This window comes from Mauremys reevesii, linkage group 3 (assembly GCF_016161935.1).
Source record: "Mauremys reevesii isolate NIE-2019 linkage group 3, ASM1616193v1, whole genome shotgun sequence".
Lineage (NCBI taxonomy): Eukaryota > Metazoa > Chordata > Testudines > Geoemydidae > Mauremys > Mauremys reevesii.
In genome coordinates, this window is record NC_052625.1 from 129,703,957 (window position 1) to 129,721,023 (window position 17,067).

Consider the following 17,067-nt stretch of genomic DNA (forward strand, 5'->3'; position numbering starts at 1 on the left):
TGAATGGCCTGCAACTGATTTTTTTTCCTGTGGGTCAATGGCTCGTGACAGAAAAAATGTTCCCCAACCCAGAGACCACACCCCCAGCCAGAGCCCTCACTTCCCCCCCACACGACCCAACCCCCTGCCCCAGCCCTGATCCCCCTCCTGCCCTCCAAACCCCTCAGTCCCAGCCCAGAGCCCCCTCCACCCCAAGCCCCTCATCCCCAGCCCCACACCAGAGCTCATACCCCCAGCTGGAGCCCACACTACAATCTCCTGCCCCAGCCCGGAGCCACTTCTTGCACCCTGAACCCCACATTTCTGGCCCCACCCTGGAACCTGAACACCCAGCCCAGAGTCCATACCTCCTCCCACACCCCAAACCCCTGCCTCAGCCCAGAGCCTCCTTCCACACTCCAAAACCCTCAGCTGCATGCCCCCAGCCCAGAGCCCCTTCCTGTACCCCAAACCCCTCATCCCTGGCCCCACCCCAGAGCCTGCACCTCCAACTGGAGCCCTCACCCCCTCTCGCATCCCAACCCCCTGCCTCAGCCTGGAGCCCCCTCCTGCACTCTGAACTCCTCGTTTCTGGCCCCACCCCCAGCCAAAGCCCTCACCCCTCTCCTACAACCCAGCGCCCTGAGCCAGCCTGGTGAAAATGAGTGAGTGAGTGAGTGAATGAGGGAGGATGGGGAGAGCGAGCAACAGGGGCGGAGGGTGGGAATGGAGTGCGCAGGAGCAGGGCCTCTGAGAAGGGGCAAGGCATGGGTGGGGCCTCAGAGGAGGGGCGGGGCAAGGGTGGTCGGTTTTGTGTGAGTAGAAAGTGGGCAAACTACCAGGTGTTTGTAAAATAAGATACATGGAGGCAGGAAGAGAGTGGCTACTCCTAAAAAAATAGCTTAGAACTAGGTGTTTTAGCTGGAGTTGTTAAGGTGCAATTGCCTCACTTTATGGTTGTTGCAACCTTTGTTCAAAGTGAACAGCAGGAACTGTGTGCATATTGTGAAAAGCTAAGAAAGAACTCCCTGAATGTTCAATTTATTCATTTCATTCTCAGTGAAGTAAAACCCCACTCTAGGACCAGGTAGGTCTAGATGGACCAAAAAATAAACATTTTTTTTCAGTCAAGTTAAGCTAACTCAATTGAAACTCCTCTCTTAATATCAATCTACACACAGTTTAACATGATGTGACCTGGCCATTATATAACATAGGTTCCCCGCTACTCTAGGATGCAGCTCCCTAATTATACCTGGTCACCATTTTGTCACTGCTGAGTTAATCTGACTGAAAAAATACTTGTTTTTGTACATGACATGGCCGTAGAGGGGATTTATTCATTAGGAGTGAGATGAGTGAATCAAACATACAGGGAGTTCTTTCCTAGTATATTTCATTCACAATGAAGTACACAGTTCCTGTTAACTTAAAACAACAAAAAAAAGATAGCAAAATGGTAAATGTCATGTAGAATAGGCTACAAGATGATCAGCTCAGGCAATCTTAAAGGTTTGTCTACATGAGCACTGGGTATCCAATCAGGCTAGTTCAATTGAGTTAGCTTAACTCAAATACAGAACAGCTTTTTCCAGCATGTATGATCTAGGGTCTAAAAAACTCAGATTCTACTTCAAATGCTTGTGAGCTGGGACAAATTCTGTCCTCACTTGATCTGTGCAATCTCACTGAAATCAAATCGCTCCTCCTGTGCAAGTCCACTAAGCAAAACAGGGTTTCACAGAGGTACCAAAGGGCAGAATTTGTTCTGAAGAATCTTTATTACTGAGGATGCATGGAAAGGAAAAAGCCCAGCTTCACTTGCAGACTCCTGTAGTAGTTTGTAGGACTGACAGCTAGAAATGAATGTTACTACTTATTGAAATTTGTTATTCAGTAGGATTTTCCTCATCCACACACTACTATTTGCACAAAAATGGCAAAAGGCCAACCACCCTATATCTAAGCAAAGATTAGTGTTATTCTGAAGTGTCATTCTGAAGTCTCTAAAACATCATTAATTTTATAAAATACTTATTAATACATAATATAATAAAACTAAAGTAGAACCAACAAACTGAATGAAAAAAAGACATTCTATGATGCATTATTCTTGAAGGCGTTATTGCTAGTTTGCACGTTAATTTTCAATGGATCTCCTAGTTACCCACATGAATTAGCAGAGATCTACTCTGTATTCTACATAATGCATTTTCAGACCCCCTAACCCTTGCCTTTTGCTTGTACAGAATTACACAACTGACACTTTCATCGGTACAAATTGGCAGCATGAAAAGAACAAATGTTAGATTTTATGATGAATTATTCTTTTTATTTATGAACTAGCTGACAAATTATTCAGATAACCTTCACTTTGAATCAAGGAAACAATTTCCCTAAAAAAAGAGAAGTATTTCCTGGAGTGCTTTCCTGGAGAACCCAATAATAGTGGGGGATTTCAATTATCCCCATATTGACTGGGAACATTTCACTTCAGGACGAAATGCAGAGATAAAATTTCTCGATACTTTAAATGACTGCTTCATGGAGCAGCTGGTATGGGAACCCACAAGGGGAGAGGCAACTCTTGATTTAATCCTGAGTGGAGCGCAGGAGCTGGTCCAAGAGGTAACTATAGCAGGACTGCTTGGAAATAGTGACCATAATACAATAGCATTCAACATCCCTGTGGTGGGAAGAACACCTCAACTGCCCAACACTGTGGCATTTAATTTCAAAAGGGGGAACTATACAAAAATGAGGGGGTTAGTTAGACAAAAGTTAAAAGTACAGTGACTAAAGTGAAATCCCTGCAAGTTGCATGGGCCCTTTTTAAAGACACCATAATAGAGGCCCAACTTCAATGTATACCCCAAATTAAGAAAAACAGTAAAAGAACTAAAAAAGAGCCACCGTGGCTTAACAACCATGTAAAAGAAGCAGTGAGAGATAAAAAGACTTCTTTTAAAAAGTGGAAGTCAAATCCTAGTGAGGCAAATAGAAAGGAGCACAAACACTGCCAACTTAAGTGCAAGAGTGTAATAAGAAAAGCCAAAGAGGAGTTTGAAGAACGGCTAATCAAAAACTCCAAAGGTAATAACAATATGTTTTTTAAGTACATCAGAAGCAGGAAGCCTGCTAAACAACCAGTGGGGCCCCTTGACGATCAAAATACAAAAGGAGTGCTTAAAGACGATAAAGTCATTGCGGAGAAACTAAATGGATTCTTTGCTTCAGTCTTCATGGCTGAGGATGTTAGGGAGATTCCCAAACCTGAGCTGGCTTTTGTAGGTGACAAATCTGAGGAACTATCACAGATTGAAGTGTCACTAGAGGAGGTTTTGGAATTAATTGATAAACTCAACATTAACAAGTCACCGGGACCAGATGGCATTCACCCAAGAGTTCTGAAAGAACTCAAATGTGAAGTTGCGGAACTATTAACTACGGTTTGTAACCTGTCCTTTAAATCGGCTTCGGTACCCAATGACTGGAAGTTAGCTAATGTAACGCCAATATTTAAAAAGGGCTCTAGAGGTGATCCCGGCAATTACAGACCGGTAAGTCTAATGTCGGTACTGGGCAAATTAGTCGAAACAATAGTTAAGAATAAAATTGTCAGACACATAGAAAAACATAAACTCTTGAGCAATAGTCAACATGGTTTCTGTAAAGGGAAATCGTGTTTTACTAATCTATTAGAGTTCTTTGAAGGGGTCAACAAACATGTGGACAAGGGGGATCCGGTGGACATAGTGTACTTAGATTTCCAGAAAGCCTTTGACAAGGTCCCTCACCAAAGGCTCTTACGTAAATTAAGCTGTCATGGGATAAAAGGGAAGGTCCTTTCATGGATTGAGAACTGGTTAAAGGACAGGGAACAAAGGGTAGGAATTAATGGTAAATTCTCAGAATGGAGAGGGGTAACTAGTGGTGTTCCCCAAGGATCAGTCCTAGGACCAATCCTATTCAATTTATTCATAAATGATCTGGAGAAAGGGGTAAACAGCGAGGTGGCAAAGTTTGCAGATGATACTAAACTACTCAAGATAGTTACGACCAAAGCAGATTGTGAAGAACTTCAAAAAGATCTCACAAAACTAAGTGATTGGGCAACAAAATGGCAAATGAAATTTAATGTGGATAAATGTAAAGTAATGCACATTGGAAAAAATAACCCCAACTATACATACAACATGATGGGGGCTAATTTAGCTACAACGAGTCAGGAAAAAGATCTTGGAGTCATCGTGGATAGTTCTCTGAAGATGTCCACGCAGTGTGCAGAGGCAGTCAAAAAAGCAAACAGGATGTTAGGAATCATTAAAAAGGGGATAGAGAATAAGACTGACAATATATTATTGCCCTTATATAAATCCATGGTAAACCCACATCTCGAATACTGTGTACAGATGTGGTCTCCTCACCTCAAAAAAGATATTCTAGCACTAGAAAAGGTTCAGAAAAGGGCATCTAAAATGATTAGGGGGTTAGAGAGGGTCCCATATGAGGAAAGATTAAAGAGGCTAGGACTCTTCAGCTTGGAAAAGAGAAGACTAAGGTGGGATATGATAGAGGTATATAAAATCATGAGTGATGTTGAGAAAGTGGATAAGGAAAAGTTATTTACTTATTCCCATAATACAAGAACTAGGAGTCACCAAATGAAATTAATAGGCAGCAGGTTTAAAACAAATAAAAGGAAGTTCTTCTTCACGCAGCACACAGTCAACTTGTGGAACTCCTTACCTGAGGAGATTGTGAAGGCTAGGACTATAACAATGTTTAAAAGGGGACTGGATAAATTCATGGTGGCTAAGTCCATAAATGGCTATTAGCTAGGATGGGTAAGAATGGTGTCCCTAGCCTCTGTTCGTCAGAGGATGGAGATGGATGGCAGGAGAGAGATCACTTGATCATTGCCTGTTAGGTTCACTCCCTCTGGGGCACATGGCATTGGCCACTGTCGGTAGACAGATACTGGGCTAGATGGACCTTTGGTCTGACCCGGTACGGCCGTTCTTATGTTCTTATGCTTTGTGTATTAAAATTTATTCTAATCCCTATTAAGTTGCTGATTTGAATTCCAATTTATTATGTATTACTGTTTGTTGGTTTTGATAAAGTCTTTGGCTTTGCCAACAACCATGGCAAAAACCAAAGGTGGGAGGTGAGCTTAATGGGTAAAGATATCTCTATCACTCTGTTCTCAGGGTTTAACTGGAGCCCAAAAAACAATAGTATGATATTGACTAATGAACTTTGTCTTTGCCACTTGCCTGCTTGGCTCCTTTTCCATGTACCAGGACAAGTGAGATCTTTGTTCTAGGAATTAGGGAGGCTGGTGTAGTTATTTTATATCCAATCAATCACTTGCTCAATTGTTTTGAGATTTTTTTTAAAGGAAAATCACTGACAAACTTATACCAGCATCATGGTTAACAACTCAGTGTAGAATAGACAAATTCTGGTTATGGTTCCCATAGCCATAGCTTATATTAATATGATTCTAATCTCTCACTAATTTTCCTCTTGTGTGACTCCATTAATTTAAATGGTTTTATTCCTGATTTACACTAATGTAACTGAAATCTGAATCAAACACAAACATTTGAAGACCGACCTCAATAATACAAAACTGTTACATACATACATTCATGGGAGTTGACTGGTTCCTGCCAAAAAAATAAAATTCAATTTCTTGACTTTTGTAATTTAAATTACAATCATAACTTTGCTCTACCATGTCTCCATTTTGCTATATAACAATTAAAAGATAAGATTATTGGACCTCCTTTGTAACTTTTTAGGGTGTTTCACTTGCAAGGTCTTTTTTGTTTTTGTTAAATACAGAACTGGGTTCCATGTGAAGAATGAAATCCCAACGTTTTAACTGATATCCAGCCAGGCATTAACAATTGACTTGGCAGTTTTCATATCTAGGTACAGCAGTGTTCCAAAAAGAGAACAAAATATCAAAACTTGTAAATGGTAAACAAATGCTTATTAAATAGTAAAACTTTATCACTCTCTCATCCTGCAAGACAGTAATCTGATATTTAATTTCACATTAGCTGTTTTCTATGAAGTTAGTACACTAAAATTTCTCAAAGACAGTGATGTCACAAGTAGGGACATTCTTTTCTACTCCAAAATTAAGTCTCAAGATGGCTTATAGAGCAATATTGATTTTATCCCCTGATGATAAGGCATGGTTTTGCTGTTTCAAAATGGTGCCGGGCAGAATTCTGTATTTTATCTGTATGTTTCCACAGAAACATATATTGAAATAACCTGTTGAAGACAACATGGGATATGTTGAGTTTTCCATCATTTGCAGTGTAAGTCATAACTGGATGTAAATAATATGCTACAACTCAAACACCAGTTATAGGCCTCATGGAGAAATTACTGGGTAAATTCTTATGGCCTAGTGTTATGCCAGTGGTCAGACTAGATCAGGGGTGGCCAACCTGCGGCTCCAGAGCCACATGCGACTCTTCAGAAGTTAATATGCAGCTCCTTGTATAGACACTGACTCCAGGGCTGGAGCTACAGGTGCCAACTTTCCAATGTGCCGGGGGATGCTCACTGCTCAACCCCTGGCTCTGCCACAGGCCCTGCCCGCACTCCACCCCTTCCTGTCCCGTCCCCTGAGCCTGCAGTACCCTTGCTTCTCCCCACCTCTTCCCCAGAGCCTCCTGCAAGCCACGAAACAGCTGATCAGGAGGTGCAGGGAGGGAGGGGGAGGTGCTGATCGGCGAGGCTGCCGGTGGGTGGGAGGCACTGAGAATGGGGGGAGGAAGGAGCTGATGGGGGGCTGCTGATGTATTACTGTGGCTCTTTGGCAATGTACATTGGTAAATTCTGGCTCCTTCTCAGGCTCAGGTAGGCCACCCCTGGACTAGATGATCAAAATAGCTGTTTCTGGCCTTTAAAAACACACTATGAGCCTTAGATATATATTAGTATTACAACTAAGAAAATTCAATTTTCTTCAACTAATAGTCTGCTGTTTACTTCTGTTTATGGGAAAGTTAGTTTCTCTGCTGAGCCAGATATTTTTAAAATAAGTTATGACAAGAAATGCATTACACAACTTTGACTTGTAAGCTAATAGCTGAAACATAGTTCTCACACGAGACAGAAATAATTAGCATCTTTCTTTCCACCAGTTTGCTGGCATGCAACAATACTTATGACAAATAGATGAGTAACACTACTGGAGAAAATGAACATGAGAAAAGCAAATGCATTCTCTACTTTCCTTCCCTGGAAAAACTTTACCTTTTAGCAGGAAACAGTGCATGCTAGTTAGTTAATGCATTAGCGTAGCTGAGTGTCACTTTATTGTACCTATGTTATTTGTTGGCTTATACATATTTCATGAAAATACAATCTAAAAGGGAAAAAAAGTTATATGGTCTACGTGTCTCTGTGGAAGATCTCCTCAAGCCATTTCTCACATAACCCCAGCAGAATTTATTCCTAGTTATTACAATGTATAATGCTCATTTGCTAACTTGCAAGAGTTCATGAACAAGTTTTTTTTACTATAAAGTTAAGAATACATTAAATGTTATATTCCTTTTCCTCCAAAAATTGTCATCTCCTCTAATTAAATGTTTTTGGTTCCCCCTTACCTTTCTTGACATTGTTGGTAATGAAGTGATAGATATTGAAATTGCTGCAGGAGTTTGAGAAAATTGGGGATCTGGACATGGTATTGAAGACAACTGGTTTTCTTGAGCAACATAGTGTCTATCTGGTATGTCAGAGTATCTGAAAGGAGAGAAAACATTGGGTATTTAATAAATGCTAATAAAATGAAGTCCAGGATATGCTTCCGCTGCTAAATTTTTAGGCCTGGTCTATATCTAAAACGTAGGTTAACTTATCTAGGTCACCCCAGGGTGTGAAAACTACATGTCTCGGGTGTGAATTTAACTCAACCTAAGCCCCCTGTAGACACTGCTTAGTCGATGGAAGAATTCTGTTGTCTTAGCTTCCACCTCTTGAGAGGGTAGATTTACGACAGAAAAATCCCTTCTGTAGCTATAACAAGTTTCTACACTACAGCAATATAGCGTCAGCTCTGTCACTGTAGTGCTTGTAGTGTAGACATACCTTTAAATATACCTCCTTATACAGCCCCCTAAAGTAATTTTTGTACCTGTTAGTGTTTACAGCCCTCAGATATTTGTAGATTTCATGCTGTTTTTTAGCCAAGACAGCCATTTTTATTTAAGTCTTCTAATGTTTTCTCAAAAGCAGTCCCATCAGCCCCCACCCCCCTTTTTTTCTCGTTGCTCTTCTTTGAATTTCTTCCAATTCATCAGTGTCTTTCTGGTAATGAGATGCCTACAGCTGAATGCACTATTCAGTGGGGGGCAGTCATACCTGAGAAGAAATATTATCCCCTTGTCCTGTGATGCAACCTCTGTGTACACAGCCCAACACTGCACAGGGCTTTTTGGGTCCATCATGCACTGCACATTCTGCTCACCTCACTCCTAAAGTAGTCTCCCCAAAAAGTGGGACTATTAACAGGAAGAGAGTTTGGCCCTAGATGAGCATGATGGTATGTCATTTGTGCATATGATCACAAAGTAAAACTAAGAACTCAGCAAAGTAAGTGACTCAGTTTTGAACACGACAGAAAATAAAACACAACAGGCCCAATTTTGCCCACACTTATACTCATACCACTGTCTTGATTTCAAAATTCTGAACCAAGAGGACTTACAAAAATTTCATTTCACAGTGCCCCACTAATGAAGAAATAAGACATTTAAAAAAAATTGAAATCCTTGGTTAGATACATTATAAAAATAAATGATTCCTGTAATATGAGATGCTTTTGTGCATTCTTGGAACCTGGATAGCGAGGCAGTGCAGGGCACCCTCTTACCCCCCTGTGCGGGCAGAAGGGAAAGAGTTTTGCAGAGTGTTTATGTCTCCTTCCTGGGCAGGGCAAGAAGGGACGGAGCCAGCACAGTTGCACTGGGTAACGTGCTGTGTCTGTACCTGGCAGAGTTTACTTCTTCCTCCTCCTCTCCCTCCCCCAGAGCAGTAGAGGAACTGAGAGGGAGACTGTTGCTCCTGGAGCAGTGGAACAATGTCTCTTACTTTGGGCTCACAGCAAACTCACACCTTAGCCCTTGGCTGCCATGAAAAAGATGGGGAAAAGTTGTTCTCTCTTGCCACAGAGGGCAAGACAAGAGGCAATGGGTTCAAACTACAGCATAGCAGATTTAGATTAAATCTCAGGGGAAAACTTCCTAACTGTAAGAACAGTAAGACAATGGAACAGACTGCTTTGGGAGGTCATGGAAGCTCCTTCACTGGAGGTTTTCAAAAGGAGGCTGGATCGCCATCTGTCTTGGATTGTTTAGACACAACAAATCCTGCATCTTGTCAAGGGGTTAGACTAGATGATCCTTGCGGTCCCTTCAAACCCTGAAATTCTATGATTCTAACGTGCCTGCAGTCCACAGCATTTAATTGCTTCAGATTAGCTCCACTACTATATGAGAGAATCCAGAAGTTGATCATGGGCAGCTGCTCATCTGGGTGAATGTCTTCTCATGTCAGGTGCTGGAAGGTTCTGTTATATCCCACTTTTGTTTACTGTGTATATGAGGCCTCTGGTAGGGCTAGTCAAGATATATGGTGCAAGATGTCTTCAGTATACTCGTGCCACTCTGCTTCATGTCCAACTGATCTTACTAATGCAGTGGAACAGATGACCCATTGTCTGCAGGAGATCAGGGTCTAGATGAAGGCTAATTGGCTGAGGCTCAATCCAGCTAAGGAGGAGTTAATGTTGGTAGGCAGAGGGAAGCAACCGGAAGAATTGGCAAGTACTATATATTACTCCTGGGAGAACTCTGCACCAAAAAATTAAAAATTCCGTGCACAAAATTTTAAAATTCTCCATATTTTATTTGTCAAAATAATGTAATATAATCATGCTGGTTTCAATTATTTAGGTCATTTATTTATACTACAATACAATGGATGGAGAATGGGAGTGAAGAGCATTGGAGGAAATCCCCAACCCCCCTTACCTAATAGTAATGTAGCTAGGTTCGACCCTTTATTTTTAGTTATTAGTCAATCAATATATGCAGCCATATGTTCAGTGTTACATCATAGGCAACTGAAGAACAAGTGAGGGTGGGGGAATCAAACTCACAATTTATATTGGTTACTGACCATCACCAGAAAGGTCAATAGCAAACAGTTCATAGAGCACATTTTTTGAGTCAAAAAATTTAGATGAGTTCTTATCACTAAAGCACCATAAGCATTTATACGGTCATACTGTCCTTCACAGCAGTCTGGCAATTTAAAGGAGCTTTAAAACTTTTACACCTGTTTTATACTCCTGGGGGAATTCAATAAGAACAATGGGAACAATTGATTGTTACATTCTGCTGTGCCTGAGGGGACAGAGCCTGCCCTACGCCTACCTCCTCAGAAACACCCCAACACCCTGCCCCTTCATGCCAAGTGTGCTGCAATAGCGAGCGAGAGGGACAGAGTGTCTTTCTCTCACACGTATGACAACCTAGCCCCCTCCCACTCCTCCCACAGTGATTTATGTCTCTACCGGCTGCTTGGGGTGCCTAAACCAACCTGCCTGCACTGCCAGGGACGGGCGTGTGACCACTCTTGCAGCTTCCTTTTGCTTCCCTGTCAGAAGTCATTTTTCTGCGGGAAAGCAAATTAATCTGTGGGGGGACATGAATTCTGCACACATGCAGTGATGCAGAATTCCCCCAGGAGAAGTATGTGCTTCATTTATGATTTAGGTTTGAAGTTTAGGGCCTTGATTAGGACCGAGGCTGCTATTAGAGCCTAAGCAGCTGTAGCCAAAAAGCTGTTTTATCACCTATTGATGAGGCAATTGCGTTTATTTCAGATGCTGTTTTCATCTCAAACAAATACCTGAGGATGCATCTTTAAGCCACACAAATACTTGAGCTGGTGGAAAATATGGCAGCATGCTTACTGAATGGAGCTTCACACCAGGAGTAAACAATGTCGGATATTCAGGAGCTACACTTTGAGTTTCTGAGTGAACACAAGGTGATGGTTTAAACTTTTAAATCCCTGAGTGATTTAAAGACCAGGTTACATGAAAGATGGTCTCTCTCCCCATGCCACAGAACCACAGTTTAGTTCCTCAGAAATAGCCAAGCTACCTTCCTTTCTTATAAACAGGAGGGAAACAGCTAGCAGGATATTCTCTCAGAAATCTTCTCAATTCTGGAATACACTTTCTGTCTTGGTCTGTCAAAATCCCAAATGGCTGGGAGAAAAAAAGACAGGATTTGCAACATGTCATGAAGGTTACCAAATCCTCACAGATGTTTGCAAGGCCCATCTATTGTCTGAGCCACCCAGGGTGGAGGTTTATTAATCAGGAGAAATGGGGGGCAAGGTGTTTATAGGAGGGTGAGAAGTTTATTACTTGCTATTACATGTCTGAATATAAGATTGTAAAGTTAATTATACTAAAGGCGCCCAGAGCATGGGATGAGCCAGGGTACTGAGATGGAGACATCTTGTTGCATAATTAATCAAAATTATTATAAAATAATAATCCAATCAATCTTACAGCAGTGGAGCTGGAGCAGAGGCAGAACAGCAAGAAAGGGCTTGGCAGTTAAACTCCAGTAGGTTTACAACCCCTGACAGCAACACCTCAAAAGAAGAGCTCGCTGTCTTCCCTTTGCCATGCTGTGGCATGGCTTTGCTGCAAAGCATGAAGAAGCACTCTGTAAAAGGCTTTGAGAGGAGATGTGAGAAGCTTTACAGAGGCAGAAGATTCTGCTTGCTAATAAATTATTACTGAACAACAGAAGAGCTGACAACAGATACAGCGATAACAAGCCATTATATATAAATTGAAATAAGAGGTGTATGTCAGAGACAATATCCTTTAGCCTAGCAGTTCCAACCTTCCCATAATGACTTTTTTGTTTTGTAAATGTTTAAAAAGAATAAAAGTAGTTAAGATAATAGAAATAAACACTTAAAACATTTTAATTCACGTTCTGAAAAGACTGATATTATACCTTTAGTTAAATGAATATTGAAAACAGAAACACATGGCAAACAAATGGATTGTTGTTTTACTCATAAATTAATAATATTTAGTAGGCTGGCAACCTTCACAATTTTTATAGCGGTAAATTACCAGTTTACACCACTCGGACACCTACTTTCTGTTACTTAATAGCACAGTCTTCAGGCTATGCCCATTAGACCGTTTTTACATATGTCTAACTCCTAATCTGGATTGATTTTTATGAAACATGAAAGGAAACACACACACACACACACACACACACACAAAGTTCCTACCCCTACTGGCTCAGGTTTGAATGTAGTTATAATTTGGAAGATATAAGTGAAGTTGTTCTGAAATGATAAATAATTGGGTGATAGGCATACTAGTTTTGTAGTGCAAGTGACAGATACTTGCTATACTTATTTGTTTAAGGAAAACTAAGTAAGAGAGACAGAATTCTAGTTTGTATGATTCCTAATTTTACCATAACTCCTAAGTACAATAACAACAAGCAGTCACAGTAAAGTCTGAACACTCTGTACCAAAACTCTGCCACCTAATGGCCAAATTGTAGATTCATAAATATATAACTTTTTACTTGCATTTTCAAAGAACCTAGAGATGTAAAGGGTCTATAGTCTCATCTCCCTGCCATGGCAGGATCATTTCCTATTGGTCCCTTGACAGCCTTTTGCCTGTGGATCTTACAGGCAAAGATTTTTCTGATACTCAGCCTAAATGTTCTTAATTTTATATTATCATCTTTAGTAATACTCCACTGTGCAACTAAATAATTCTTCCCTCTGACTCCTGAATTCTCACTTTTTAAATATTTGTAGGATTTAACCATGTTTCTCATGTAGTCCCCTCTTAGCAAACTCTTTAACTTCAATTGCTCCAGCCTCATCTCCCATTTTTCTTGCTCTCCTCTGAATTATCTCCAATTTGTCAGTATCTTTCCGATAATGAGGTGCCCAGAGCTGAACACAAATTTCCAGGTGCAGCAGGGGTGAAAGTAATATTAATCTCTTACTGGTACGGGGGCCCACCTCCGGACCCCGGAAGGGACAGGGCCTCAGGGGGAAGAGGCAGGACTGGGGTCAGCCTCCTCATCTGCACTGCCTAGCCCACACCGCCCGGGGCTCTGGCAGTGATTTAAAAGGGCCTGGGGCTCCAGCCACTGCTGCAGTAGCGGCAGCTGGGAGCCCCTGGCCCTTTTAAATCGCTGGCCCTCGGGCAGCTGCCCCTTTTGCGCCCCCCCTCCACCCCCGTCGGTGGCCCAGGGGAGGGCAAAAGGGGCTGCAGTAGCGCTTTAATGTTGGCTGCGCACAGGCTGGTACCAGCTTCTTACTTGTATGCCATACTGGCCTACTTTCACCCCTGAGGTGCAGTCACATCAGACCTACATAGAGGACTATTACCTCCTTGCGCTGTTATACGATGGCTTTGTGTATGCAGTTTAAAACTCTTTCTGTTGCAATAAAAAAATTGCAAATTTCATCTAATGTGCTGTAAATTGTAAATACATATGACATAACACCATCACTCCACCTTTTCTTCCCTTTCCATTTCTACTATGTAGATTGTACAAATCTATACTGACTTTCTCATTAGAAGAACCATCCCACCAGATTTCTGTTTATGCCCACTCAATCATAATCACAATCCTTTAGTAGCTTTTTTAGTTCTTTTTGTTTGTTGCTCACATGCTTTGCTTTGGTGTACAAATACTTTAGAATATTCATACACATCTTTAATCTTTGTTTCAGAAGAGCTGCATCTTCTAATATTCTATTATCTGCTAGACTATTTGAGTTAGTCAAGCCTTCCCTTTATCCCCTAGTTTAAAGTTCACCTAACTAACCCTACCAGTTACTATTTTTCAGGAGGCCAGTACCCCTTCTATGTCAGTAGCGAACATCAAATCCAAAAAAATTGTCATCCCAGAAGTCATTCCAACGTTCTGTGTACCCAAAATTCTCTTCTCTATATCCTCAGTTATGATTTTTGAATTACAGTCATATAGATTTGTTATAAAGTTTGCCACTGGGTGGCACATTCACTGGGGTGCAAGATCTATCCAAATACTAAATAAATCCTACCCATGACCATCATTCCACTTGCCATGTGATTCCATTATCCCCCCTTAAGTATACAATTGAGTTTAGGTGAGGCAGAGCTAGTGAGTAGGTGTCTACAGTCAGATTTTTAGTTACTCAACTGCTCTTACAAGTACATCTGGATTTTTTTGTTGTAATTTTCCTACTCACAATATTGGGGAGAACAAAACATATTTTAACTGTATAAATAGTCTCTTGTAATGTAAACCTAAGTATTCAAAAGTTTAATCTTTGCAGCTGTCTAGAAAGTTTTCTACATTTATTATAATAAAATGACTTGACACAGAAGATATTACAGTTACTTAATACTCAATGTAGGAGTGAAACAAATTGGAGCCCTTTTTAGTATTACTACTTATTACGGTAGCATCCAAAGGCCCCAATCAGGGTCAGAGCCCTATAGATCAGGCACTGTACAAATACATGCATAGATATGATCCTCCACCTAATGAGCTGACTTGTACCTTCTCTTCACACTTGCTGAACTAGATCATCATACTCTGGCTGTACTGTGCATAAATCTACACTCAACTATCCTTGGATGTCATAGTAATAATAATCTTGAAATGTTTATGGTGTTCTATGTGTTCAAAGCATTGTATGAACAATAATCTTCACAACACCTACCGCACCACCACCACCCCCGCCTAGGTAGGTGAATAGCTCAACAAAACATATGGAGAAAATAAGGCAGTGAGGTGAAGTAATTTGACCAAGGAGAGAGGAGTCAGGAGTTCTGACTCAAATCTCTCACTCATTCCTGTAACCCATGCTGCTTCTCCACATTTGTTATTATTGACCCACCACGATTTGATGATATTCCTAGAAGTACCACCTTTACTACCACAATACCACACAGTAGTATTGCTTCCTATACTCTTTTCTATCCATGGATCAAGTTATCCCCATATTCAGGGATATATCTGAAGAGATATTTGTGCATCAGTGACATGTCTCATAGACCTTAAGGTCAGAAGTAATGCTCATTTAACTTTTTATCTACATGGACACATTTATGAAATCCTTTCCCTCTGCAGTATTATTTGAGCATTGGTTGTTTTTTTATTCCAATGCATATCTGAAAAACTAGTATAATCTGAATTACTTTATTCTTTAAAATCTCCTGTGACTCTAATTATTTTTGCTCAGAGTGAGTCCCAGTTTCAAAAATCATATTCAATTGGGTATCATTAAATTTGATATGGTACCAAGAGCAATCAGAAAACTTTATTTCTTAAAATAATGTTAGTGCTCATGAGAAAGTGAGAAGATACACACTGCAAGGGAGCCAGAGTGTGGGCAGGTGCTGAGCAAGCCTATCACACCACTTTGTCAATGCACCAAAATCCTGATAATCAACACCCTTTTATTTCAATGCAGGTGTTCTTCTGAACAGAGATTATGCGATGAGCCAAATTATGTACTGGTTTTATAACAACAAGGAAAAACAACTGGTATTGTACTAACCAACTCAATCTGACTTGTGCTAAGCCCAACTGAAACCCTAGTCTTTGGCAGAAAAACAATGAGCTGCCTGCCTCAAGAAAATAATTTACAAGACTCTGAAACAGGGAGTGCGACTTTATCTATAATTTAATGGGGAATTGTGCATCACAGCAATTGCAACTAAAGGATCATTACTACTTTTCTGAACTTTAGTAATCTAAATATTTAGCATACTTAGAAAAATATTCCAAATTCACACTAGAGAATTTTAAAATACTCTTTTTCAAGATGCCACCATAAGTAATGGTACCTGTTATAAATCTAGAAATGGAAATCTAGCTTTCAAAAACTGTCTATTAAGATTCCACTGAGATTTAAAATGGAAAGGAAAAACAATTTATTACAATTGGGCTCTTTCAGTATGAGCAACTGTCCTTTCATTCCAGGAATGGATGGTTAACAATGAGAGTTCCTAAACTAGAGTATGATAGAATAGTGAGTTGGGAAAAATCTTGGAAATTATTGGGTGCACGATGGGAGAAAACTCAGGAAACAAAACAAAAGCAAAATTTGATTATATCGTATCTGTTCAGCAATCGCCTTTAAGAGCAGGAGCTAGAGAGAAGAAATAAGGAGTTGTAGTCTCCAAAGCTCCATGTTTAATTTGACATTTAAGTTGTTATAATTAAACTTCAGAAGCAACCCATTGATGTGGATGACTCTGTTCACACTTCTAAGAGCTATTGTTTCAGGCTCTTACATTGCATATACAATTGAAAGCTTAGATTATGGAGCAAAGTTGGCAGTCACCAGGAAAAAGTACTAGGTTGCTGCAAATTGGCTCAGTTGGACCCCTGCTTATAAATGCTTAAGCTAAGAGGAGTCAGAAGATGGCTGCTTGGGTCTCTCATGCCCATATAACAAAGTAGAAAATTCTCAGAAGTTTATATAAGAAAATGGGTCTATCAGACTGCTGAGCATTTTGTAAAAAGGATTAAAACTCATTTTACTTGGATTTCTCTTCTGTCAACTCCTACCACTTTGCTTCCCCATAGGTCAGCAGGGCTTCTGTTGCCTAAATGCATAATTTGTGTGTTCATATTGTTTATTGCATGCATACTGTGAGAATCCCAGACCAGCACTAGTGCTCCCCCCAATTCAGTTTTGAAAGATGTAAAGAAAAATATACTGCAGTTACTTTGGGAAGAAAAACCTTACTGATCTATAAGGCTGAAAGTAGGGGATGGTTTGGAAAAGATAAAAGAGTAAAGGGGAAAAAATGAAGGTGAGAAAGAGAGATGATGGCTGGGGAAGAGGAAATGAAAAAGGACTTTGTTTTTCAGCAGGGTCACAGCCCAATTTTTTGTAATTTAAAAATCTGAATGTTTCATTAATAAAATCAGTACAATTTAAGGATGCTTCCTGTTAAGTAAATAGCAA

At 40.4% G+C, this 17,067-nt stretch overlaps 1 protein-coding gene across 2 annotated transcripts in view; it reads right to left on the reverse strand.

Annotated features, from left to right (window-relative positions):
• Nucleotides 1-17,067, reverse strand: part of CRYBG1 (crystallin beta-gamma domain containing 1) — a 167,556-nt gene that overhangs the window by 90,677 nt on the left and 59,812 nt on the right. For both annotated transcript variants that reach the window (XM_039529215.1, XM_039529216.1), the window contains one exon: nucleotides 7,623-7,761. In XM_039529215.1, the coding sequence (XP_039385149.1) occupies nucleotides 7,623-7,761 (139 nt within the window). The remainder of the gene's footprint in view (nucleotides 1-7,622; nucleotides 7,762-17,067) is intronic.